Source organism: Caenorhabditis remanei, chromosome X (genome assembly GCF_010183535.1).
Source record: "Caenorhabditis remanei strain PX506 chromosome X, whole genome shotgun sequence".
Lineage (NCBI taxonomy): Eukaryota > Metazoa > Nematoda > Chromadorea > Rhabditida > Rhabditidae > Caenorhabditis > Caenorhabditis remanei.
Genome location: NC_071333.1, coordinates 9,885,196 through 9,913,132, shown reverse-complemented (window position 1 = coordinate 9,913,132; position 27,937 = coordinate 9,885,196). Strand labels below are relative to the sequence as shown.

The window sequence follows — 27,937 nt, the reverse complement described above, 5'->3', positions numbered from 1 at the left end:
ATAAAAATCTTCATCAAATTAATATTTCATCATCACCCACTTGTTTCCCAGAATTGTCTTTTCTGTCTAATTTCAATGTCGGGTATTCTTCTTTTTTCGTTTTATTGTCCAGTGTCATCTGAAACCCAACCTTTTTTCCGTTGTCGCATCAAAATTTACAACGATCTCAACCAACCCATTCGGCGCAGAGGTCATACATAGTATGAGCGCAACCTGAGATCTTGCTACTCCTTTTCTGCCCACCTGCATCGAAAAAATGTTGCCGAATTCTGTCTTCCATTTTGTCCAAAGCAACTTGGATGACATACATCGTCAGAAGTGAAGGGAAAAATGCGATCCATCTCGTATTACACCCTAAATTGCGTGATAGAGGTGTCCCGTTATGGTTTCAATATCAATCTCTAATTTTTGACACCTTGGTTTTCATATTGGCCGTTGAAACATCACATTGTCTCTGAAAACGGAAACATTGTGAGAAAAATCCCTGAAATGGTACCATACCGTTGAAACCGCCAAATATTTCGGGATTTGAGCTCTATTTTGTCTCAACTTATTCCAGACTAGGTCAAAAGTACACGTCTCCCTTATTGCTAATTTGTTCCTTCCTAGTAGAAACTTGCAAATCAAGGATGTGCATAAAGAAAATCTTTTATCCATGCTTCAAAAGTTTCCAAAAGAGCACATAGGTCATGATGACGACGGCGGCAACCTTTCAACTCACTCCCACAAACCAAAAGTTGACACGTCATTGTTCTTCAATTTCGGAAGAAACTTTGTTAAAAGAAGTACGAGAAAAGGTGACACTACTTGAACATCCCATTAGCTATTCAAGTAGATCAGGTTTAGTGGATATCACGTTTTCACCCCAAACACCAAGCATTGAGAACTTTTTTCACTTTTTACTAGTATCTTGAGACGTCACGTCATTCCTGGCACCGGTCATTCTCATGTTACAGATTTCTCACAAAGTTTTGAATAATTATTTGCCGTCGTTTTAAAATTTCATTATTTGTTTTTGTTTAAATCCCGGACTAACTCATTATCCGTTCTTCAGAAATTGCAAGAAGAATCATTAGATGGGTTTTGAAAACGATATTTTTGTTCTTTCCATTTGAAATGAGTGGGATAATCAGATTCAAGTTAATCCCTCTCTGTCCCAAAATGCGTGGGCACAAAATTGAATTCTCTGCTTTTGGCTCATCATTTTGAATCTATACTTTATGACTACAATAAAAATCTCAAATGACGAACATTTTAATTTTTTTCTGCTGAGAACATTGGCTTCTTTGGTGCACACATTCGTGTAAAACATACTTGGTCTTGCAAGGAATAACTGGAAACTTTTGAAATCCGATCACGGTTCTGAAAACGACACCGTCAATTTGCCGAAAGGAGGATACGCATAATTGAGGGTTGCAAACATTTTTCTATATCGATTTGAGAGAGAAACTTGTTGAATTCTAGCTTCCGGTGTGCAATTCTCAGAATGTTTTCTTTTGGATTCAAAGTTTTTCGAAATAAATATTTGTCTTGTGGTCATCCAAAGATCCTTTTTTTTTGATTCCGCGTTCATCTGGAGTGCAGCTTTGGCCACTTTTTATCTGACAAGTACAAGCATTATTCATGAAACAATGTGACGATGGCGATCTTGGGTTCCTGCTTTCTCGTACTCCGAAATAGAATCGCTGGTATATTGGAGGGACCTTTCGTACACTTTTGACATTGTCTAGGCGGGGGAGAGACTACTCAATTTTAATGCATTCATGAAAGAAACCAACACACATTCTTTTCCTCCTATCACAAACAAAGCAATTTCAGCCTAGTTTGTCTTTTTTTCTCTTATCTTACTTTGCTTTTGTTCTGGAATTAGTTCCGGAATTTGTCGAGTTTTTTTCTTCTTGACACCTCCAACCTTCTACTGCATATTTCACAAACTCACACTATTGTCTTCTCGTTCATTTCGGCCTACGCAAAATATTTTTGTGTTGTTTCTTCTCGAAGATCATTTTTTGAAAGAAAACAATTCATCAGTTAGTCTGCAAACCTGCGTGGTCCATATACCTCAAGTAGAAAAGGTTCCGAACCTAAAATCTTTTGCACATTTTTCAATTTTTATTGTCTCCACACTTGTGCATGCATCCATTTGTCAAATTGAACCATGAAGGAATTCAACGTAGTATGAAAGCAAAGCTTAAACTCCTCTTGTTTCACTGAACCTTTTAGTGTAAATTCATAGTGCGCGCACTTTTTTTTGGGGATTTCGTTCAGTTTTACTTACTCTGTCACAATGAAATATGCTCTTCTGACCTGACTTTGACCTCACACCTCATACCGTTTGTTTACTCTGAAATCTGATTCTTCCTGACTTTATTCCCTGACCCTCACTTGTGAAACAAAATTATCAAGACAGAAAAAATGTGGAAAACGATAATTAATAAGCCTTTCCGTTTTTCCCAGACATGCTTTAGGACGAGTCATCAAAATAAGATTTGTTAAATCTCCACACTTTTGCCTAACTTTTACTTCATGGTTTAACTCATTTTTTATTCCCAAGATGACATGAAAAGGATTAAAAGAAAAGAAGGAGTAAGGCTTGAGCTGAATTCCCAAACTAGTTCAATACATTATATTCCGACATTTGGAGTAGACCTTTGCTTGGACAAAATCTTACAATTTCAAAAGACGGGATTAAGTATCCCAAATGGATCCGAATACATACTAACGAATCTAAAAGTTGTAAAGTAACACGAAAAACTACATCTGAAGTGTTACTACTACTGTGATTTCCATGGTTTCAGTGTCAAAAAAAGGGACATTTTTATTGTTTTTTGAATGTTGCTTAGTGATTGTTCGCACTTGACACAATTTTCACTTTGCCTTTCGCCTTCACATCGTAAGTCCTTCTCCATTTCTTTCCATTTTCTCTCTCCAGATTCCGTCAACTCCGCAAAACCATATTATCTTTGAATCTTGCAGTCAAAATAAAAAATGGAGAAACGACAAAAGGATAGAAAAACGCTTGACATTCGTTTAGTTGTGAATGCGTAGCCGAATTTAGGAACCTCACCTCCAGATTTTCTGAATATTCTCATTCAGATGTGTCACCATTGTCAATTTGTTTTTTCGGACGTTTCTTGTCTGCAAAGTCGTTTTCTTTTCTAACCACATTTATTGTTGCCGGCGACCTTACTCAATCTTGACCTTGTTGGTCACACACTTTGTGCTCATTCTTCCGACTACTTCGCACTTCTCAATTCAGACCTTTTGCATCAGAAACCGCTAGACATTCAGATTCTAAAAAAAGAGAAACTTTGGATGTACGCGGGGGAGCAATTTTGGAAGGTCCTTTTCTCTCGCTCCAGTTTAGCCTTAATTATCCTAGAGATTTTTTCGAAATGAATGCAGAGTGCAATTTCTTTTCGAAATTGTCGTTTTTTGTGTGTTTTGACCATGACGGAAAGTTTCCAAAGTTCCTGGTGGTCTTTAGCCTAGGAAAATCATTATTGAGGGACTATTCTGATGAGATCTCAAAAATATTTGACCAGCTAGTGGACCTTTATGAGTGGTACTTATCGAAAGTTTTTTTGAAGATTGTTGAGCAAAATTCATCATTTTTCTACTCATCTTTTTGTTCTCAAGTCTGTTGTAGAGTCTATTTTCGAATTGTGAGAAAATGAAATCAAAAGTTCTTAGAGTATAGTATGATGATCAAAAATCACAAATAGACAAAAACAGTTATTAGAATGTATTCGCATTGACTCCGGAGGGATATTACGTGAAAAAATCTAAGAATTTGATGCTTACATTATCAAACTAAACAGGTAGGGATCTTCCATGGTAAAATCTTTTTATGAAATGGCTGTTTTACATATTTGAAAAGAATAACACTAGACATATTTAAAACTAGCATATTGGTGGGGTTAAGCTAGTTGATCATAAAATGTTCTACTCCAATCAGGCTTCCTCCATAATTAGACATTTCTTGGCATTTAACCCAGACATTCTTAATTTATGCTTTTACCCTCAATTTTTGATTTTAATCATTCATATTCTATACCAATTTTTGGGAAGCATACATGCACCTGATGTCTGGTGTCATCTTCACACTTCCCTCCAATTTGTCTTTTCGAAGAATAGATGTTGTGAGCCCAACAATCCTCACTGCTCGAGTATCTCATCGCGCATCAGTCGAGATGACAAATTTTAGGCAACGCCATAGGCGGCAGGAGAACATAAAATTGAGATTGAACTACTACACAAGTACTTGTTTGATATTAACCATTTCTCCTCCATCCATCACCAGCTTCTTCTTCTTCTTTTTCTTCTCCTTCTACTGCTTCGTCTTCTTTATTCTTTCTACTTGTTCTACATATTCTCCTGCTTTTCTGCTTTGCTCTTGTTTTTTAAGAGGCGTTGTCTGTAAGATGAGGATTCCTCTTGGCACAGTTGCAAAAAGTTGTTTCAATCCGAACTCTTTTTACAGCATATATACCCCTATGGTAGTGATTTACAAAAAATATGTCACCAGTCCCCTATGACGTCATCATAGGAAAATATGCCCAATAATTGACTTTTCACCCAAAAATTCATAAAAATTCAAATTTCCCAGATAACTTTGCGAAACTTTCGGTACATGTTAGAAGTGTTTTTGACTACCCCTACACAAATTTTCAGCCCCTCAGACACCCCAGAAACCGTTCAGGTAAATTCCACTTTCATGTTTTTTCAACTTTTCTCAAAAAATCCCTCTAGAAGCCATAAAATTTCAAATCGTATTCGTATTCCCCGCTAAAAGTTCTACTAGATCCAATTGAAAACATCAAAAATCAGGGGGACCATTTTGAGATATTTCGATTTTTTCAAAAATCAGATAAGGGTCCCCCCTTATGAAAATTTTTTTTTCACGAAAAATTCAAAGAAAAATTTTGTTCCGAAAATACCCAGAATATTTATAAAACACATAAAATGAACCAATTCCGAAATATTACACCTCAGAAATCAGTTTGAACCGATTTCGTTTTTTTCTTCATCAAACTTTTTTTTCGTTTTTCAACGTTTTTATCAGTAATTTGTACAGAAGCCATAAAATTTTAAGTGATGTGCTGATTTGTTGCAAAATTTAACATATGATACAAGTAAAATCATCAAAAAACAAGGGGACCATTTTGAGATATTTTCATTTATTTCAAAAATCACATAAGGGTCCCCCCTTACAAAAGAAAATTTTATCGAAAAAATAATTTGACATTATTTCTATGCAAAAACATTTAGAACTTTGATAAAATATTACAAAACTATTTGTAAAAGAGTTTTGAACGTTTTTGTATAAAAATAAGGTCAAATTCTTTTTTCGATAAAATTTTCTTTTGTAAGGGGGGACCCTTATGTGATTTTCGAAATAAATGAAAATATCTCAAAATGGTCCCCTTGTTTTTTGATGATTTTACTTGTATCATATGTTAAATTTTGCAACAAATCAGCACATCACTTAAAATTTTATGGCTTCTGTACAAATTACTGATAAAAACGTTGAAAAACGAAAAAAAAGTTTGATGAAGAAAAAAACGAAATCGGTTCAAACTGATTTCTGAGGTGTAATATTTCGGAATTGGTTCATTTTATGTGTTTTATAAATATTCTGGGTATTTTCGGAACAAAATTTTTCTTTGAATTTTTCGTGAAAAAAAATTTTCATAAGGGGGGACCCTTATCTGATTTTTGAAAAAATCGAAATATCTCAAAATGGTCCCCCTGATTTTTTATGTTTTCAATTGGATATAGTAGAACTTTTAGCGGGGAAAACGAATACGATTTGAAATTTTATGGCTTCTAGAGGGATTTTTTGAGAAAAGTTGAAAAAACATGAAAGTGGAATTTACCTGAACGGTTTCTGGGGTGTCTGAGGGGCTGAAAATTAGTGTAGGGGTAGTCAAAAACACTCCTAACATGTACCAAAAGTTTCGCAGAGTTATCTGAAAAATTAAAATTTTTATGAATTTTTGGGTGAAAAGTGCATTATTGGGCATATTTTCCTAGGATGACGTCATAGGGGACTGGTGACATCTTTTTTGTAAATTACTACCATAGGGGTACATATGCTGTAAAAAGAGTTCGGATTGAAACAACTTTTTGCAACTGTGCCAAGGCCCAACACAAACATTCTCATTCTTACAGATAGTGCCTCTTAATGTTTCAGTGCAGGAAGGGATGGGGGAACTTTTATATCGGATCGAAATGACTGCCGACATTGTGATCGGACATGAGGCAATAAACTGATGATTGCTGGCTTACTCATTCGAAGAAACCCCCCGGACGTTTTTTTGTTTCGTTCTATTTCCACTAATGTAGAATTCTATATGCTTCTTTTTTATTGAGATGCACATACGGATGTCTACTCATTTTCGTTCCTCTGACTAACCACCATTCCTGGTATAACCTACATGGAATGTACTTCTGTTGCCCCCCCTAAAGTACCAATTTTTTTCGCTCATTCGATGAGTTTTCCCGAGAGAAAATGACCCATAAAGGGTTTTCCTGTGACGTGACTTCGTTTTTGAGAAATTGAGATTTTTCAAAAAATGCAATTTTTTCGAAAAATTTTTTTCATTAATTTTTTTCATTATTTTCCTGGTTTGTTCAAAAAAAGAGTTTAGAACATAATTATAGCAAATTTTATGTAGTTTTTGACAAAAATATGAAACTTATGAAAAAATAATTTTTTGGTCCTGAAAAAGGTCAAAATGTGACACCCTCCAAAAAAAAATTTTTTTTTTCGAGAGCGGCAGAGGTGACATATATGTGGTAAGAAAGTACAACTCATTTGGATCATTTTTCTATATAGCACTATAGTCGCTTCCAGTTGAAAATTGAGGAAAAAGTTGGTCTGAAAATTTTCATTTTTCGAAAAAATGTGACATGTCAGAAATGAGTTCGAATTTCTAACATTGAATAAGTTTCAATAAAAATCTTTTCAGAATAAAGATTTTCAGATTGTATTCCATAATTTTCAAACAAAAAAGTTCATCCCAGTTGACTTCTCTTGTCATAGCACTCGTTCAAATATTGCAAGTTTTTTCTTATGGTGGAAATTCAATTGCTCATAACTCCTCTAAAACTGAAGCAAACAGGCTCAAAAACGCTGAAAAACTTAAAAATAACTAGTGCTTCTTAAAAATCATAATTGGGTTGTTTTCCCAAAAATTATTTTTTTCGACTTTTGATAAGGGGGGACCACATGAAATTTTTCCAGAATCTTGAAAAATTTTTTTTTTTGAAAACAACCCAAATTAACGGTTTTTAGCATCTATTCTTGTTTATACACTAGTTTTAAGTTGTTTTCAAAAAAAAAAAAATTTCAAGTTTCTGGAAAAATTTCATGTGGTCCCCCCTTATCAAAAGTCGAAAAAAATAATTTTTGGAAAAACAACCCAATTATGATTTTTGAGAAGCATGAATTATTTTTAAATTTTTCTGCGTTTTTGAGCCTGTTTGTTTCAGTTTTAGAGGAGTTATGAGCAATTGAATTTCCACCATATGAAAAAACTTGCAATATTTGAACGAGTGCTATGACAAGAGAAGTCAACTGGGATGAACTTTTTTGTTTGAAAATCATGGAATACAATCTGAAAATCTTTATTCTGAAAAGATTTTTATTGAAACTTATTCAATGTTAGAAATTCGAACTCATTTCTGACATGTCACATTTTTTCGAAAAATGAAAATTTTCAGACCAACTTTTTCCTCAATTTTCAACTGGAAGCGACTATAGTGCTATATAGAAAAATGATCCAAATGAGTTGTACTTTCTTACCACATATATGTCACCTCTGCCGCTCTCGAAAAAAAAAATTTTTTTTTGGAGGGTGTCACATTTTGACCTTTTTCAGGACCAAAAAATTATTTTTTCATAAGTTTCATATTTTTGTCAAAAACTACATAAAATTTGCTATAATTATGTTCTAAACTCTTTTTTTGAACAAACCAGGAAAATAATGAAAAAAATTAATGAAAAAAATTTTTCGAAAAAATTGCATTTTTTGAAAAATCTCAATTTCTCAAAAACGAGGTCACGTCACAGGAAAACCCTTTATGGGTCATTTTCTCTCGGGAAAACTCATCGAATGAGCAAAAAAAATCGGTACTTTAGGGGGGGCAACAGAAGTACATTCCATGCTAGTATACTCTGCTCTCAGAACTTGTTGACATTCACACCACTTCACATCTTTCCGCTCTATACTTTACTAATTCGTTTTCTGTCAGTATATGTCAAAAATGCATAAACTGGTGTCCGTGTCCAGAGGCAACGTTCAGTCTAGTAACTCTACGGAGACATAAGATTGACAAGTTTTACGTGTTAGTTAAAGGACAACTCGAGGAGACGTGCTCAGTCCGATCCTTAATCGTTGACGATTCCTTCTCAGTTCTGAAATAGATGCTTTAAATCTCTGCACATTAATTCTCATGATGAGATCCCTTTTTTGCATACTGATTGAAAGAAAGGGCCCGTGGTCTCTCCGACATTTCCGGCTCCTCACTTCATTATCATACGCATAAACTTTGCTTCCGTAGACGGCAGGTCTTTTTTTCCTCTCTCAACTTTTTTATCTCACTACCACCGGACGAATAGACATTTCAATTGATTTTGAAAAAGTCAACGAAAAGAAAAAAGAAGGCGCTTCTTTCTGCTTCCCGGTGACGTTCCTTGGTCCCGCCTCCATTGGAGGGTGCCAGCTCATCCGGCTTTCTGCGACGCCTTCTGACCTCGACAGAAGCCTTTTCGTCCTATTCACATGATTTTCTTCCTGTAGCACGTTTTTCTTTTTTCTGGGTTTTGAGTGCTGGAATAACTAATTTTCATCTATCAAACTGTTAGGTTTTGACACTTTTCCTGGTTTGCACTTTTTCAAATTTCATGAAAAATTTAAGATATTCTTATGACCTCACAAGTTCTGTTGCCCTTTCCAGAAAAACCAATTAACTGTAATACTGGTTTCTATAAAAGCTCATTGTGTTTTTCTGAATTTTGAGACTTTCAAATAGTTCTTTTCCCTGAATCTCATGAATGTCGGCTTACTCAAGAGTGGCAGTTTTTTCTTTTCACTATTCAAAATTAAATAAATTAGATGAGACATAAGCTTCTGCAATGAATGATTCACCCAATTTCTTACGAAGATTCTTTCAACCATTTTGGATGTACTTCTTTGTTTTTTCCTTCTTTTTATCTTTGCCATTCCCATTGGCAGCTCACGTGAAAGACATTGGTTTGGCAAAAGAAATTATAGGTTGGCGACCAATTCTGGCTGACTTTCAGTCTCGATAAAACTACAGTAGAATAAATGAAACGAACTGGAAAGAAGGATCCTTTTTTTCATTTTACTTCCTGGAAAGCTTCCTTTTTCTTTACTTGCCTTTTTCTTATTCTTATTGTCAAACATCATAATACAAAATGTAAGTTTTTAGAAGAAATGTTTATAGAATTGAGGAACAGGCGCTTCCCACTTTTGCAAGAGTTTGACCAGGCAGGGTCATTCTCATCCTCGATTTTTGTGCTACGTCACAAACATTTCGATTTTCGCTCGGTGCTCTTTTTTGGAAAAATTTTCTTGACTTTTAAAAAGAATCTAGGGGAAGACTTTCCGTTCTTCAGACTTGCCTATGACAGTTTGAAAGAAAATGTGTTTTCACTTTTCCACTATTTCTCTCGAGCACTAAGAACCATATGTTTCTGATTTCCTCCCTCAACTAGTTTTTTCACGTTTTTCTTCATTCTTCTATTTTTTCTTCACCGTTTTATTTCAATTTTCAACATTCGTAGTCATTATCAGTTTTGTGAAATGGGGATGTGCATTCGAAACGTACACTTTTGCGGAACAAGACAAAAATTCAATCATTCTGAGAGTGGCTTCACTTTGAAGACATTCTCAATGCATTGCGGCATTGTGTTCTGAAGAGAATAAGTGATGCAACATTCTTTTCAAGATTAATTACTCAAAATTGTCTGAGACTAGACTGATACTGGAAGAGACCAACGCAGAATCCGGAAGTTATTTCTCTGTTACTTTATTTTTATTTTTTGTTCCTACTTTTCCTTCTACACACTGACCAAACCAAACCATCAAAGCCAAACTAGGAAGGTGAATTGGACAGAAGAAGAGAAAGCTGATCGCACGTGAAGCGGAATGAAATTTAAAGTGTTGGACCCCTTTTCAACTCTTTTTCACTCATCGAGACTAAACTGAAATCTTGAACAAATGTTCAACTACTTTCAAGACTCGATTTCCACTCTCCTTTGAAACTTTCTAACGACCTTTAGTCGCACATTTTCACATTGGATTTTGGATTTGAAATGAAATTTGAATACCTTGAGAACACGGCTAGTGCAATGAAAAACTAGAAAAAATATGAAAAACATTGAGCACACACTGCTTGCACAGACTCAACGCAACGTCCATATTTCCGACGTATTTCCTTACAAATTCTGATTTTTTGTACTTGTACTGCCCTTCTCATCTATTCCGGGTTTTATTTGACTTTTACTCCAGTTTCTAGTTTGACCCATACCTCCTAGCTTCCCTATTTTTACACTACTGGAATATTCTCTTTTTTCTTTTTCTCGGTCGGTTTGAAACTTTTCTTTTCTTCTCCCTCAACTCATCCGCATTTTTCCAGGTATAACAAAACAAAACGTACTTTTCTTGTCACGTGGGGTGACTAGTGCTCCCTAGTCAATGCTAATTAAGTTATTCCAAAAATCAGTTCTAAAAAATAAAAAATTTATTCATCCTCATCTTTAAATTATAAAACATTAAAAATACCAGAAACTTAAATCGATGATAAGATTAACATAATCTCTTAACATACTTTCCATTAGACATGTCTTGTTTTGTTCATTTCTCAATGTACGTCCCAATTCCGCTTTCATACCAATGTTTCTATTTCAGATTGGAACTATGAGTTAACTAAAACTTCAGTCATTCAAAATGATACGATTTCTTCTCACCGCTCTGTGCGTGGCTAACTCGTTCGACTCAGCCGACTTGGCATTCATTCCGCTGACAAAGAAGTTTTTGGACAAGCTGAAAAACGAAACACTTTACAACAAGTTCGCCACTCCAACCCAATATGACGGTGAGTCCGGACTAAAAGTAACCTTGGGTTGGGTTGGGGTGAACTGAAAATAACGAAACCCACAGCACAGTTTCCATTGACTCAAAATGGTTTTATCATTGTTTTTAGAGTATATACGCGTTCACGGTCCAGGTATGAACGAGTGTTGCAGGCTTTTCTTCTTAATTAACTGTTGCTTTTCTCTGAGAGATTTTTCTGACACCGCTACACACTAAACACTGTTCAACGTTTTGCTCACAGTCTCACGTCAACGGCTTTTCGCACTAATTTGTGTCATTTGTCCTTAGGAATCACGTAGATTAGATGTGTGTAACCTGATTTGATTTAATGATTTTTTCAGATGTTCCGACAAATGTCACACTTTCAATGTTTATCGAAGGAATGAGTTCCTTCAGTAAGTTTACTTCAGTCCAATATCCTCCAATGTATTTCTTACTACGCAGGCGCTCAAACTATGGACTATCATCTTGATGTGTATTTCCAAGAAGAATGGTATGATCATAGACTTGCTCACAATGCATCAGCTCCTATTCTTGTCCGAGACTTGGAAGTTTTCAAGATGATGTGGCACCCGGATGTTTATTTCGCAAATGCAAGATCGGCGGCTTTCCAGGTCAGTTAACAACCAGTGAAAACTTACTTCCACTTGTGTTTTGACTTTTGGAATCGAAAAAAATTGGGTTGAGAAACGATTTAACCTACACACTCGAGACCTTGCAAAGTCCTTCTGACGAAGAGAGCTTTAATAATATGCAAATCCTATTTCAGGACATCACGGACGACAATTTTCTTGTATGGGTCTATCCAAATGGACGTGTTTGGTATGACGCGAGAATCTCAATTGTAAGAGACTAGAAGTCACAAAAATCAAGAAGTCACGTTTTTTTCCTGTTTAGGTCAGCTCCTGCAACATGGATCTTTGGAAGTATCCACTGGATTCTCAGGAATGCGCACTTCGGATACTGTCATATGCATATCCAATGACAGTTCTTCGTCTTCTCTGGTCAGAAAAAGAAGATGTTCCTGCAATTGACCGTAATCCGGATATCACGATGCCGGATATGTCATTAAAACATATTCGAACAGGATATTGTAACGGAACTTATGCAACTGGGGAATGGAGTTGCATGACGGCAATATTTTATGTGGAAAGGGAAATGATGCATCATGTCATGCAGACTTATGTCCCAACTGCTCTAATAGTTGTTATCTCCTGGTTCAATTTCTGGCTGGAAATAGATTCAGCACCAGCAAGGGTATCTTTGAGTATCACCACTCTTCTCACTATTTCTACTCAAGCTAATGCGGTTAAACTTGCTCTACCGGAAGGTAATAAACATCCTTAATTATTCATTCTACTCCAATGTTTCAGTGAGCTACATGAAAGCTATCGATGTTTGGATGGGATCATGCATGGTAATTACCAAAACTGAAGAACCTTGAGACCGATACAAACATTTCAGGCGTTCGTGTTCGGAGTCATGATAGAGTTTACAATTTGCCATTATGCCAAAAATTTGGAGATGCTTCGTGGAGACGGACAACCATCTCTCATTGTGGATACTGCACTGTCAACGCTGTTTGGAGCAGCTCGCGACATTGACGATTTGGTGCGAAAAGTGGCCACGCTTGTATGTTGCTTGCACTGCTTTCACACGCTAAGCTCATTTTCAGACTGAATTTTCGATTCTACTTTAGTAGTCTCAAAACTGCAAGAAAACAGACTTTAATTTGTCTAACCTCGGCTAACTTTTTGATTTGATTCGGAAGAAAGGAAGAATAACTGAATGAGTTTAAGCGCTTTCACTTTTTTCCTATCACTCACACACTCCCTCACAAGTACTCACATTGTTTCACTTTTAAGTTCTCTTCCAGCCACTTTCTTTTTCAGGTTGAAGAAACTGATTGGGTTTGTTTGATGCAAATGCTTACGCAAGCTATTCCTTTTTTCTCTAATTTCTAAACTCCTGAAGCATGTGAACTCTATTTAGTTCTTGCAACTAATTTATCAGAGAAAGTGTAAAAACTGCCACTAAAGTTTTACGCATCTCTTGGAATGAATCAGAATGATAACCTCTGTTGCATTTGTTCTATCAAACTTTCAGATTGGTTTTTCTTTGAAAACGTCTCAATTTTCAGAATGAAGAAGAGGGAGTTCGCGGAGATGGAGAACAGCATATTGCATTAAATATGCTAAATCCCGAAGAGCCCCGGCTCCGCTCGTTGAACCAAAACAACGACGTTACGGCAAACGGAACCAGGTGACTTTTTTCTTATTCTCACCACAAAAATAACTTTTTCTTACCTGAAGATACTTTGTGGGGGCCGAACGAATGAAACGCAAACGGTCGAAAGCATCACTGTCCCGACTTCGTCAGCAGGTAGCAAGCATGCGTCACGCAGTGAGTTTTGCTTTCTTGGCTTACAGTATGACGCTATCATCAATCTCGTTTTGCTCAGAAGCTGGCGTTTGAAGTTTATTTTGTTGAGTGTATACACAGAACACGTTTCATTTCAAATCAATGATCTCTCCAATGAAAAATCCGGATTCCAGACTGTTGATGTTTCTCGACGTGCTTTCAACTGGACTCGTGCCCTCCGAAATCTTCGTGGTCGCCGTGTTGCCCAAAGAATTGACGAACGGTGTCGAATCGTGTTCCCAATGATTTTCTTCCTGTTCAACGTCGCCTACTGGAGCTTCTACCTTGTCTTCAACTAACATTCTCTTATTCACTGTGATTGATCTCGTACGTTGTGCATGTCTACCGAATTTTCACCCGTTTCCTCTCATTTGCTAATTTTTTCATTCATTATGATTACTTGAATTGTTAGCTATTGGTTTTCTGAAATAAATTATTTCCTTGATAAATTCTCGATTTTTTAACGATGGAAAAAATTCAATACGTTCACCCTCTTGATTTACAAATCACGAACACAAGTATGAAAACCTTTTCAGAGTTTTCAATGCCTACACAGCAATTGAAAAAGTTGGTTTACTTTCTATAACTTTCCTGTGAGCATCACACTAACATAGTTAAAGGATTGTTTTATAATTTGTTACGAATAACGTCTACTAGGCACCAAGCTCTTAATGGTAAAAAACATCTTTACTCTCTGGTCAGTGTAATAGTTTTTTCTAATATTTACTACCATGTCAAATCAAGTCTTCAGAAATCGCAAAAAGTTCGAAAAAATTCAACAAAAAACGGAAAAAAAACTTTGCTCAAAGACGTCATCAAGCTTTATCACACTCTTCTCAATTTCCTTTTTACGTTTTGTTATTCTGTGAAACGCTATTCAACATCTATAGGTTCAATCAAATGATAACTCGCTAAACTTTGCTCACTTATTTTTTCAACTTAAGTCAACTTTCTCAGGTTTCCCTTTTTTCTTTGTTTCTTAGAAAGCAGCGAATGGAGTTCTAAAAGTTGGTGCGAGACTGTTTATACAATTTTTGTTTATAAAACCTTTGTTACTTTCTTGATGGCTCGCAATACTTTCTTTCACCATCCTGCCACTACTTTTTTTCTTTATCTCTCAAAGACAAACAACGCAAAATAAACGTAGAACCGTAGCAAACCGAAAAGAGAACTAAAGTTCTTTACCGTCATCGAACGGCACAAGTTCTGAGAACTTTGGTTTTCAACACTTGAGATCCCCTTACAAACATCAACAATTGTTAACTTTATATGGAAGCCAGGCTTTGTTTTTAACTACTTTTCAACCAAAATCTTCTATTTCTTAATGACTTGCCACTCACCGACATATAAACACATGTTTACTTGTTTCTCTTTGTTTTGTTATTTACACGTACTAATCGTTTCACTCTGGTAATTTATATTCGTTTTGGCAATAGATGAAAAAGGAAACGTTGTGTGTCCTCATCCCTTCTAAATGTGTTTTTCAAAAATTTAAATGTGTTTTTCAAAATCATTGGATTTGTTTTTTTTGAGAGCCTAATCCCTCAATTTCCAAATTCGACGGGACAACGCCCTCAATAAATAACTATCTCCTACTTTTGAGAAATTGCTTCGGGCGCCGAGCACTGATGATAACTCCCTTCTCTCAACATTTCTTCGGACCGAACGGCAATTAGTTTAATCAAAAATGTTTATTTTTGCAAACTGCTTCAGAAAGGCAAAACAACCAGTGAGACGTGCAAATAACCTATCTCTTCACTCTGATTTCCGAAATTTCTCTTCTCCCTCCTAGCCATAAATATGTTATCTCTAATTTGATGGTTAACGCGAGACGATTGGCAAAAAGGGATAATATGGTTTCGGTTCACTTTGTTTTTTTTACTCGGTTCATTTTCTCGTTGCAACTACTTGAAAAATGTTCCTTTCTCTGTCTCTCTCAAAACCACCTATTCCTTTACCTAACGGACACAATGGTTTCCGCTCTGATATTCGGTTATACTGCTTTTAATCATGTGTTTACATCTTCAATGATAGGTTTACTTTAGGTTCAACTGGATACTAGGATCGCATTCTATTACAACATTTTCTCAGCGTGATTGTCACGTTATAACTTTTATTAGTTTAGAAACTTCCTTGAAAATTGTGCGCGGTTTTTTGAGAATGAGTGTTACTAGCCGTACCAGATAATTCATTTATTTTGTTTAGAAAACGTCAAGCATCTCAAATACACACGGCATTATCGGATAACTAAAAAAAAATTAGAGATGTAATTCCGACTAGATTCAATGGTGATTTTCTGTCGATGAGACTCTACTCGTCAAAACTTTTCTCTTTTCATTAAATCCTTGGACTTTCTCACATCTTTCTATTTGCTTCTTCAATTATTTCTTTTCTAACTTATATGATAAGTATACGGTAGTTTTATATTACAGAAATCAAGCTTGAATAATGCAAACCGCTATACGTAACACCGTCATCAAATCGACTGGGCCCTTTCCAGAAAATGACACCAACACTTCTGGAACAACTACTTCGATGGATGAGGATGGAGGTAATTAGGATTAATCTTCTGTGTGAAACCTACGTCTCAATTTTAAAAATCGATGAGATAGCTTCCTTTACACATATTCATGTTCATGCATATGTATGTTTAAAGTTCTCTGATCGAAATATCAAAATCATAATCATTTGGTGAATGAAACATCCCAGAAAGACAGTGTTTTTTTATGATTTTCTATACATTTTTAGCTTCAAATGACCTAAGGTTCCTGATGTGTTTCCAGATGAGTGTTCTTTCAGACATGGAAGCAACTAATGCATTATCCGGGAGTCCATTTGCAGTAACTACATCTTTCCTTTCTTTTATAAGAAAGAACCAAAAAAAAACCCACGAATCAAGGATCAAGAACTTTTTTTTCAAGAAACCAAAAATTTGCATGTGGGTCAAGTGCAAAAAACCATTACGATCCCTTTATGTAAGTACTGTTTAAGAATGCCTCAAATATTAGTTCACTTTCAGGAAATGATTTGTCACATGCACGATATTCATTACGGAAAGCCGGCAACTAAATGTGGATGGAGTAGATGCCATCACAAATGGTTCAACGATTTTTTTACTTTTGCTTTACACTGTTGTCATCACACTGAGGAACGTCCTTTCATGTGTCAGGTAAATTTGTTTTTGTTTGTTTTAGCATGGTGGTCATGCTTTTGACAGTTCATCCGAGTGGACTGTGCTACAGTGTGTCCGTATGGCTGAAGGATCTAAGACTGCAATTGCGTAGCGTAATGAACTCTAGTTTTGTTTTGTGGTCTCGGTATATGTATGTATGTATATAACTGATGATTGGCATGAATTATCTATGCAATTTCTTTCAGGTAGAAGGCTGCAATAAATCATACAATACCGAGAAGAAGTTGATAGTTCACACAAGAAACCATACCGGCGAAAGACCATTTCAGTGTCCAATTGGAGAATGCGAGAAGCGTTTTTTGAGATTCGAGGATATAGAGAAACACAAAAAGAATTGCCATTTGGTTAGTTCTATGATTGATTCTAAAATTGATAACGCATTTTGATGAAATTTAAAAATTTCTTATAGCTTTAACTTTTTATTTTTTCTTGAGTTCTTAGAATAATCATGAAATTTCAGATAAAGAGCTACGTTTGTTATCAATGTTCAAAGGAATACACTAATCCAACATGGTTGAGAAAACACATTGCCAGCGTTCACGGAGTAAAGGATTGTGAGAACAGAGATGGCGAACTTTTGAACAAGGATAGAACAGTGGTAATGACTTCAAAAGAAGAATTGATACCGCCAATTGTTCCAATTGTGAATGTCGTTCCACGAGTTGTTCCAGTGAATATATTGACACTACCAATAGTACCAAGAGTTGTCCCAGTAAAAGTGCTGACACCGCCAATTGCTCCAATTACTCAAATGGTACCACGAGATGTTTCATTGACTGCATTGACACCACCAATTGTCCCAGTTGCAAACTTGATACCAAGAGTTGTTCCAGTAAAAGTATTGACACCGCCACATGTCCCAGTGGTAGAAAAACCTATTTTTGTACCAGCACGCTACCCAGTATCATACGTGCCATTCTCTTCATCTGCTTTCCAATCTCATATCCCAAGAACGCTCCAGTCGCACCCGTGGCACTCAACTTTCATGAATATCGGGCAGAGGCAGAATACCGTTTTCCAACTCATTCAAACCTAAAAGTTTGTTGGTGCGAGTTATGCAAATCTCCAGAACCCACGCTCAATTCAAAACAATTTTCCCGTGCGACTGCTTTGATTAACGGAATAGAAGCTTACGCAAACTATTCTCTAACTTATAGTAAATTTTAACATTTCATGGTAAATTACAATTGATAATGTTATTTCCTCTCTGTTTAATTTTTTTATCTGTTTTTAATGATTAAGTTGTTTTCTTAAACATCGGTTCAAAATTCTTCCTAATCTTATTAGTTTTCGATGTATAATTCCACAATCCTATTTGTTGTTTTTGTATTTGGTTAGAAGCGACTTGTCACCACTGGTTTTTTCATTATTCATTTTTCGTCTCACCTCAATTTTACCTCAATTTTACCTCAATTTTACCTCAATTTACCTCAATGTTACCTTAATGCTACCTCAATATTATCTCAATTTTATCGTAATTTTAGAATTTTTCCATAGAGTCTCAATACCCCTCCCCCATTGAAACGGTAAACTTCTTTTGCTAGCAGTTTTTTAGTTCTGCTGTGTTTTTTTCTTGCTATTCTTCACTTCCACACAATATTAAAATTTAAACATAATTTCATTTGTAGAATTATATGCAAGTTTTTAAATCAGAATATTTTTTATTGCATCCCTTGTATTTATTTTTGAATAAAATATAATAGTGGGATAACACTCGTATTTCTGGTTTATTTCTGAAACCGTACATGAAATCAAATTGTGATAATTCAGTCACTCTCATTTGCTTCAAAAAATAAATGTTGAGGAAAACAAGTAAAATTATCATCATTGAATCCTAGTACAAAGTCAACAACGCCACACTGACTTTCACTTTCTCTATCAGTTGTTGGCTACAGTCTCTGCTCTAAAACCAGACAGGCTGAAAACCTTCGTAGCAGTGTTTGAGACTGCTTTTGAAACAAAGAACCGCCGTAAGAAATTCTCCAAACCCAGAAAAAAGATCGTTATCTGTGTAGAAATTTCTTCAGACCGTATCGAAGATTTTAGATATAGAGTACATCCCCGCAAGTCTGTTCCTTCAGCGATTTTTCTGAAGACTGTTCGTTTGAAAGAAATTAACTAAATCAGGTTTTCTCATGCTGATTAAAAAAAACTAAGAGTATGCAACATCGTGCATTTATTGGAATACATGGTCAGTGAGTTTCACAAGTGAATGAACAGAAAATTAATTTGAGTAAACTGACCGATTTGTTGACAAGATGTGGAATTCAAAGAAAAAAACGTTGAATTTATATACAGACAGATAGTTTTCTTCGTGTATTCCGCCTCTGAGGTTTTCTGTAGTATCTATAACAAGTCTTAGCACAAAAGGTATGCCGATGTTGTTTTCGATGAAAACGTCCATGATTCTGAAATGATAAAAACTGGGTATTTTAATGATCTCATTCTGAAACTCACTTGTTGATAATCAGAAAACAGAATCCTTGGAAAATATAATGTCTGATGATATCATACGGCAAGTTATACATTTTCCTGCTTGGCCTGGTAGTACACCTCGATGTAAAACTATTGAATTATAGTCGGAACTGTTTTTCCGATAAGCACGGCAATGAAGGAGGTGGTGCCATACGTGATCAATTTTGATAGCAGCCCTTTTTTCAGATAAAAAACTATGAAAACTCGAGTACAATGTTATCATCGATAAATTTGATCAATTCCGGTTCCCATACATGAATTGTATTATAGTATTCAGAAACAAGTACACAAAAACGAATTGAGACATTTACAGAAAATCAAATTGAATTTCGATTATATCATGTTCTGCAATGAATTCTGAAAAGTCTAGAATTATGCTCAAAACGTTCGAACATATCTGTTACAGAACAGTTTTAGCAGTCTCTGAAATTTGAAATCCTATTTGTACAAATGCTCTTGGAAAAAGTTCAAAAATTCCTCGTAGATTTTAAAACTACCTATCTTATAATATCCAACTCGACTATACGAACAGGCGCTCTATTTTTTTTTGTTATCTTCCTTCCGTCTTTTTCGATTTTTCGTTTCGAAGTTGAGTTTGTCTCTTCAAAAATAATGAATAGACCTCATCGAAAACATCCTTCCTTTTTTTCTCCCACTATACACTTTGTGTGTCAACGAGGCGCCCAGCGTCCGAAAGGCGAGGGGAGCGGAGCAAAATGAAATAGCATGGGCGCCAGTTAGGGCGTCAGACACAATTCGAACACACGCGCCGCGACGCGGCTGCTGCGGAAGCGTACTCCGCTCCATACCACTTGGTAAACTCGCGTCAAACATTACAGAGTGAAACGCTTCTTTGCATCATACGACGTTTTCTGGCTGAAAATTTATTGCTGATTTATTTCTTGCAATGTTTTGGAGACTGAACGGCAAAAACTACAGGTAGCAGACATATTACTAGCTCCCTGAGTTCATGCCGTTCAGTTTTTTGAAAGCATTAGTTCGAAAGGTAAGTTTTCTCAAATTTTGTAATAATTCCAGATAAAGTTTTGGACTCAAAGTGTTGGTAAGACACTATTCAGAGTAACTGAATACGTAACTAACTAGACACTGGAGGAATTTCGGCCTAGACCAGGATGTTGCAACAAGATGACGTCATAGTTTGGCATCTTCAGTGGATATGGGAAAAGCATCCTTTCCAAAATTTTCAGTATTTGGAGAAAAAGTGTTATTGACTGGCTGACACTGACCTATTGCAAACAACCTCGGGCATAAATTATGAATAGTACAGGTTTCAGGTCGAAACTAGCAAGAACTGAAAATTCATAAAACGCGTTGAACGAAAGAGTGAAATGTAAAAAAAATGTGGGGAATGCAAGTTGATTCTTTTAAAAAATAGCAGAGGTGAACATCAAATCGTTTGACCATCAAATTATATTATAATCTTTCAAAGAACTCCAGTTTTTTGCAAAAAAAAAATCCATGAAACAGTGTTAATTTTTAACTAAAAAAATGAAGGAGTACCACTTCGGGTAAGACAGTGACAATTTCGTGAACTGATTCAGCTGAGAATTAACAAGGAAATGGCCTGAAAAGTGTCGATACTCCCACAAAATTCCACTTACAGAGCCTCAGGAAAGTTTTTTTTCTGAAAAATACGATTCTACCCGATCTTCATCATACACCTATTCCTCTGAAGTCGTTTCTCACAAAGAACTTATAACATAACTTTATAAAAATTTATTCTTGGATCCTGTCTCATAAAGACTTTTTTGGCAACGATTCTGCATGAATACTTCTCTCGTTCTTCAAGTCCATTTATTTGAGCACAGGCAGAAATCTTTTGTTTGTAAAGAGTATCCAAAAGTTTGTTTCCCAAAGTGTCGCAGACACCAATTCATATGAATCTGGTTCAATTTGGGTGATGTCGTAGTCTTAACAAAATATTATTCATTCACAACTTTGTATTCGCTTTGTTCTTCAACATGTTCCATATATAATCCGTGTTTTTATTCATCGATGAAAAGAGGGGCCGACACAACAGGAAGAAATGTGTTTCTCGAAGTCATATCCACTTTTCAACAGATTTTTCCGAGGTTTGCAACTTTCTGCATGTTCAAAAAATTATTTTTCTGAATTCCATTCACCATATGCTCCGCTTCTGAACTTTTGAACACTATTGTTAATTCATACAATATTAGTATTCATGATCGCTGATCTTTCTGATTACCAAATCAGTCAATCACCATATTATTGTAATATTAATAATTATAAATGATTACATATGCCTCTGTCATGGTAACTCTGATTTTTGTACCTTACTGGTGTTCTGCAAACCAAGAAGCAAATGATCTTTGGAAGTTGAACCTTTATATACAGGAAATTGTGCAGTTATATGAACGTTCAGGAAATCACGAGGAAATAAACGCAGAAGAACCTTTTCGATTATGCTCGCCTGGTTTTCACATTTTGAGTAGCAAGAAGTTAGATTCGTTATATGAAAGGCTTTGTGAGAACCTGAGAATTTACAACTCATTTTAAGATGTGACAGATGATGATCAACTCCTCATTCGCACAAAAAACGCTGTCTTGTAACATCTTATTTCGATTTTCGACAGATGTTATTGTCTACCCTATGCACCCAGACGTTTTTGGTTGTCACGATGATTAATGAAGACCTTTGTTCTGTCATCTCAACAGACGTCTACAGTAATTACTTGTTTAATCTTTTTCCCAGAAGGTAAGATCAACAGTGGATAAATTCTTAGTCAACAATATGTGACCTTTTACTAGAGAAAAGTAGAGAGAAATCTGGCGTTCCGTGCATTTCGTTTTGTATTTCTTTTGTATTTGAATCCAGAATTTTCGCTTTGAAGTTATTTCTGCCCGAGTCTTCTGCCGATATTCAAAAGTCGCCTGTCTACTCCGTCGGTCAGGTTGGAAACATTATCCTATTTGAAGTGTGTCTTCTCCATTGCAAAAACCATTTTGATAAAATCTGCGGCTGTATGTGTCAAAAGAAGAAAAGAAGACAAAGACAGTTTTGAGAAGGCATGGGGGGCTGCCTTGATTTCAATTTTGAATGTTGCGACCCCGTTCAAGGTAACCCTCTTTTTTGGCGCCTCATGTACTTTCGTCTTCTCTTTTTCTACCGGTTCTCGGTACACGGGGAGGTCCTATTTTTGCCTTTTTCTTCACAATTCCTTCTAGGTTGCCCCCAAGCACCTTTCGTTTGAGTTAGTGCAAGTCATCAGAAAAAACGTGAAGACGCAGAATGAGAGACGTTTTGTTTGCCCACGTCATCATCGCTCATTTACGACGTCGCTTTTTACTTCTCCTGTCTTTTTTGCGTATTCTCCCCGTATTTGAGAATATGGGTACTGTTTACCTTGCCTTCTTACTACTCTGAGAAGGTCCAACGGTCCGTTTGCACTTGTTGCTAACGAAAGTACTCGCATTTCCTTCCCACCTCCCATTGCCTTTCAGAGAGAGTGCGCACAAGAGAAAAAGAGAGATTCGTCCACGCCATCTATCCCCTCTAGACTCCGCCCCTTCATTGCCAACACGGTCGGCCGACAGTTGCCTTGTTTCATTCCACATTTCTCTATTCCAGCGAGAGGTCCCTCAAACGACTGAGCTTCCACGTCAAGCCTCAGCTATCGAATGAAAAATTGCTGGCAAGATGTAGGCAGTTCAGTTGTATGCGGAGACCAATTTCCTGATTAATCCAAGTATTCCTTCCCCCTTTTCACTGTGCTCCTGCTTATATTCACGGCATCTGCCTACCCAGCCCGCCACACATATGGGCTTCCTCATCTTTCCCAGCGAAACTACTAATTACGCTGGCAAGACAAGGCAGTCTACATGTGTGGCGGTGCTACCTTTCTTCGAGGTAAGTTTCGTGACCGAAGACGCTGGAAAAGGTCGGCACGTTTGGACTTCCGTCTCTTTCCCAGCTGATAGGATAGCATGCTGGCAAGAAATGGCAGTCCAGATGTGTACACCTTCAAGCTCTTGTCATTTTTGTTGACCAACTCAACATTTTTTAATTACTGGTTTTCAGAAGAAGCATTTCAGAAAAAATACACCAAATTTGAAAAAAAACAGAAGAATTCATAAAGAAATTCAGTCAAAAACTTTCAAGATTCTTGAGTATCCGGAATTAAAACCAATGGAATGCGGAGATGCTATATTAAACGGCACCGTGCTAAATCTGCTGTTCAGCTGTGTTGAAAATTTTGGATGCGAATAGTTATTTGGTCCCTCAGATTTAAAGAGATGGATTTTCCGTTCCAAAAAATGGAGTGTATTCACATTTCACAGCAATAACGATATTCATAAACCTATGAAGATCAAAGCGAAACCGTTATCAGTCAAAAGCAATGAATTTATTCGTAAACACAGTTTTTTGTGAGTCAATAAACTACCGACAAAGGGAACAAAGGGTGATAAATCGAAGTGAGGGACACTCCTCAACATTCAACAAAACACTCATCACCATGGGGCGCTTTGAACGTTTTGCGATACATTCCTTTTTGCAGCAACACACTTTTTTTGTGATGGATGACAATGATAAGGGAAGAAAAGAGAACCCATTATCACAGTGATGAATGTTCAAATATATCACATTACAATAGAGATCACTGCACTGTTGGAATTTAGAAGAATATGGTTGTACTATGGAGACAAAGGAGATGTGATGACTCAGACTGAACTTCTTGGGAGACTTTACAATTCTCATACCGTCGACTTAGAGGTGAGAATACACCTGTAGTAGTGCAAATACTGAATGGGAACGTTTAGCTCAGCAGGTGGGTGAGAAAAGATATCGCACTAATGGTTGGTTACTTCTCAGATGCTACATTGTTTTTCGGACTGCTAAGTGTTTCTTGTTCACACCAATGTGTATGAAAATTTGTAGTAGGGACTCGAAGAATTCGGGTATATAATTTAGTTGGTGTCATCTTGAAACTCGAATTTTGAATTCTCAACGCATTTATTATTCTGATGTACGGAGAGGGACCCGAAGCTCTAATTAATCTAATGCCACCTTCTGCTTTCCCATAACCTAGAACGGATCAAAGGTCTAATTATGATGAACGAACAGGTGCTCTTCCGATGCGGCAAAATGATTAGTAACGGCAAATCTCTCGTTCGTATGCTACAACGTAATATGACCTTTTTCGTTTAATGAGAATGATCTGCTGAAAATAGAATTTACACACTCGATGAAACTAGAATACCTCCAAATTTTATATCGTCACTCCCATTGAAGACAATGGGAGAAGAGACGGCGACGTTTTCATGCTGATAGACAGCACCTTAGACAATTTGAAAAATGAGACACATTTTCTTTCAAATTTTAAAATCACTTCTCAGTGGTTGTCGCCAGTAAAATGATTGACAGAGAAATTTAGAGTACTTCGAGAAATGACCTAACGCGAAGAAAATGTTTCGAAAACTGTCCGTGTGAGGTCAAAATGACTAATGTCTGAGGGACGCCGCGCGGGTTACAACCGTGAAATCGTATCTGATTTTTTGAAATTTGAATGGAATACCAACGAGTTTGTTACTAAAATAATATGAGGGAAAAATGTTCGATAACCATTTGTGACTAAATAGTGACTGTGCAACCTCTTTTGACCGTTTGTGATTAAAACTAAATGATCTATAATTCAGTTTATTGAAGCTACGTTCCAACCTGTTTCTAAAAGTCGAGGATATTCAAAAATCCAAAACATAGACTTGTATAACTTTGATGGATCAATAATACGTTTTTATAGTATTTAGGAAATATATTTATTTAAAGGGTTTCTTCTTTTATTTTTTTGTGTTTAGTAAGATGTCATCGTTTCCTTGATTCACTAGCAGACCCAACATGCAAGGAGCTAAAAAACATTATGAAGCTAGTACCACACATGCCTCACTTTCCATTATTAGTATATCCAACGTTTTGAATTGATAACGGTAGCCATCAAATCCAATTATGAATTTGTCCTTTTTTAAACCGAATCAAAACCTGGTGAACTTTTTGCGGCGCCTTTACGATAAACCCGCTATCAGTTTTCAACACGATCCTCCCTCCGATCGATTAAAACGTGGTTTAACCATTTTCCCGTAATCGTGCTTATCAGTGAAATTTGATACTTCAAATTAATAGTTTTGATCATAGTTTTCCTTGAAAACCCGCGAACAGTGTTATCAAATTTTGTAAAAATCAGGCGCCCTGCCCTGCGCCAATTCAGTCAGGTAACAAGGTTATTCTCATTATCAGTGAAACGTAAGTAGGGCAGTTTAGTTTTATGTTGTGAAACTGAACTGGTTTGAACGATTCAAGAATGTTAACTTTGGGTTGTAGTTTGTGTGATTATGTTCTGAAATGTTTTAGATGATCTTCCCATTTTACGGAGAAGTTCTTGGTTTACCTTAGGGTTCAAAAAGAAATTGATGCTCCAAACAAAACAATCGAAGCATGTGAATTCACTTAGCAAAATGCTGATTAGAGCAAAGTGAAAATACATACTTCCATTGTGTTGTGAGCACACGAGTACTAATATGAAGATTAGAACAAGAATAGAAAGAATATGAATGAAAAGGATAGCATGGACAAAAGCATGAACCGAAAAATGGGCGGGGATATGAGCACGACACGCAATCCACCTCATTCGGGAGGAAGCAGATATGTAATCCGGATCATGGAAATGTGAATGTGCAATTGGTTATGGAACAGAAGCAGAAAGGGCATTATACACTTGATGGAAACGGAACGAATAGCAGAGATTTAGGATTTAAAACTAATTTAGGATTATTTTTCCGTCTGATTATCTGGACCAATAGATCATGTGTCGGTGATGACAAGTTCTGACACATAAAACTCGAAATTTGCACTTTTCGCATCAAACACGTTTTGTTGATAATCTTGTAGAGTACAATAGGATTAGTAGTTACTCTTGATATTATGAGAAAACACTTAAAAACAATACGTGAAAACATATAACTGTGGGAGCTAGCTCTTGGAATCTTTTTCGTTATGGGTATAAAGAATGAGATGGTGTAATTGACATATCTGGATGAATTATTTAAAACAATACAAATACCGACTCATTTGATGTTTCGTGAGGCAAGTTCAAATTAATTATGCTTGAAACATCTATCGTTTGAATTCCCGAAAGTCAAATAATTGAATATATATACATATTTTCTATGAAGTGTGCACTTATCGAATAAATGGTACTTTTTCTATTCACCCTGCAAAGTTTTCCTCATAATCCATACCGATTTCATTCAATCCAGAAGTTTCTTTGTCTCAACCGTAACTACCTTGGTCACGCCCTCATTGAGTATAAAATAGCTGTTGAAGCAGAAATGGAAATCATTTTCGATGAGTCGGTTTTCTCCCTCTAACACGTCGTGCCTCAACACCTCGCGCCTCCTCATACTCTTCTGATAATGGGATGCCGCGGCTAGTGGTGGCACACTGTCTTATCAATGTGTTAGTACTGCTCGTCGGTATGGAGCACAATTCATTTCTACACTATGCAGTCGAATTGTCTGACCCTACCATTGAATTTCCTTATTTTTGACCACATGCATTGATGAGTTGAAGTCGGTTATAAGCTTAAATACAGAACATACCCGTTGTTATTAAAGCTACCAACCGACTTCAGATCATACTTTGCATACTTTTACAAAGGTAAGTCTTGCTAGTTGGCTAGAATATTAAATTTATCTAATTAAAATTGAAGAAAACCTCATGTTTTATCTGAAACAGTATTCTATATGAATCGAACTATTCACCAAACAAAAATGTGTTTGAACTACTGCAAATGTCACCATGACGACATGTTTACTTGTTGAAGAATAAAATTTATTGAAGCATATCATTCACATGTGCATTAGTTAGATAACAAGATAATGATAAAAATCTTACTACGAGGTCTTCCAGTTCAGTGATTTTCTGTTATTGTATTAGAGTGAAGAATATCATGATGTCGAATGAAAAGGATTTCGATCAAAGTCGGGTTAAAACAAAAGTAACTTCTTCAGTTATAATGATTTTCAGCAATGAAAAATGAGTTTACGATACTGGATGTCAATTTCTGAATTGTGTGAGAAAAATCTTTTTCCCTACACTTTTCACAAACAACTTGGTATGTTGATTTCAGTGAAAGTCAGAAATTCTTTAATCAACATTGACAATTGCCTTTCACGACTAGAAATTTGTCACAAACATTTTGGACTATAGCGAAAAAGACAATTAGATCATTAACATTACATTAGACGGTGATGTATAAAAAAACGCCTCAGCTCTGTCATGTATTTGGTTTGAAAAATATCATATTTTCAAAGAAAACTGGTAAACTCCCGGAGATTTTGGGAGAGTAAAAACCAGATATTTTTGCCCCACACACAGTTCGGTGATCTTAACGATAAGAAACCAGTGAATACATTCGAATTTAAAAACTGACATGTCATAACTTAACATTACACTTTTTCTCATAAAAAGTTTGAACAATTAGGATTGTCAATTCCATGGATTAGGTATGTCAATGTATCGGGAACGTCAAAAATTAGGAATGTAAAAGGAGTGATGGTCCATACACGAAACTATAAGTTCCATCTATACAGCATGATCTTAGTAAGTGTATTGCTAAAAATAATGTCTTGAGAGTGAAATTTTTATTTTCAATACTGGAGATATTTTTTCTATGATTAATTAATAACA

At 36.1% G+C, this 27,937-nt stretch overlaps 3 protein-coding genes across 3 annotated transcripts; 2 read left to right on the top strand and 1 right to left on the bottom strand.

Moving 5' to 3' along the window:
* Nucleotides 1-10,979: 10,979 nt before the first annotated feature.
* Nucleotides 10,980-13,846, top strand: GCK72_023920 (uncharacterized protein; the record flags this gene model as incomplete). The annotated part of the gene is made up of 10 exons (XM_003092734.2): nt 10,980-11,127; nt 11,468-11,521; nt 11,571-11,740; nt 11,896-11,970; nt 12,024-12,456; nt 12,500-12,543; nt 12,591-12,758; nt 13,267-13,388; nt 13,439-13,529; nt 13,682-13,846. 10 exons carry the CDS (start codon nt 10,980-10,982, stop codon nt 13,844-13,846), a joined length of 1,470 nt encoding a protein of 489 aa, XP_003092782.1.
* On the bottom strand, nt 13,637-13,849 carry GCK72_023919 (uncharacterized protein; the record flags this gene model as incomplete). The annotated part of the gene is made up of 1 exon (XM_053735625.1): nt 13,637-13,849. The coding sequence occupies one exon, from the start codon at nt 13,847-13,849 to the stop codon at nt 13,637-13,639; it is 213 nt and encodes a 70-aa protein (XP_053579191.1).
* A 2,201-nt stretch (nt 13,850-16,050) lies between these two features.
* GCK72_023918 (uncharacterized protein) lies at nt 16,051-17,776 on the top strand (the record flags this gene model as incomplete). The annotated part of the gene is made up of 4 exons (XM_053735624.1): nt 16,051-16,098; nt 16,567-16,716; nt 16,926-17,084; nt 17,201-17,776. The coding sequence occupies 4 exons, from the start codon at nt 16,051-16,053 to the stop codon at nt 17,774-17,776; spliced, it is 933 nt and encodes a 310-aa protein (XP_053579190.1).
* Between the last annotated feature and the right edge of the window lie 10,161 nt (nt 17,777-27,937).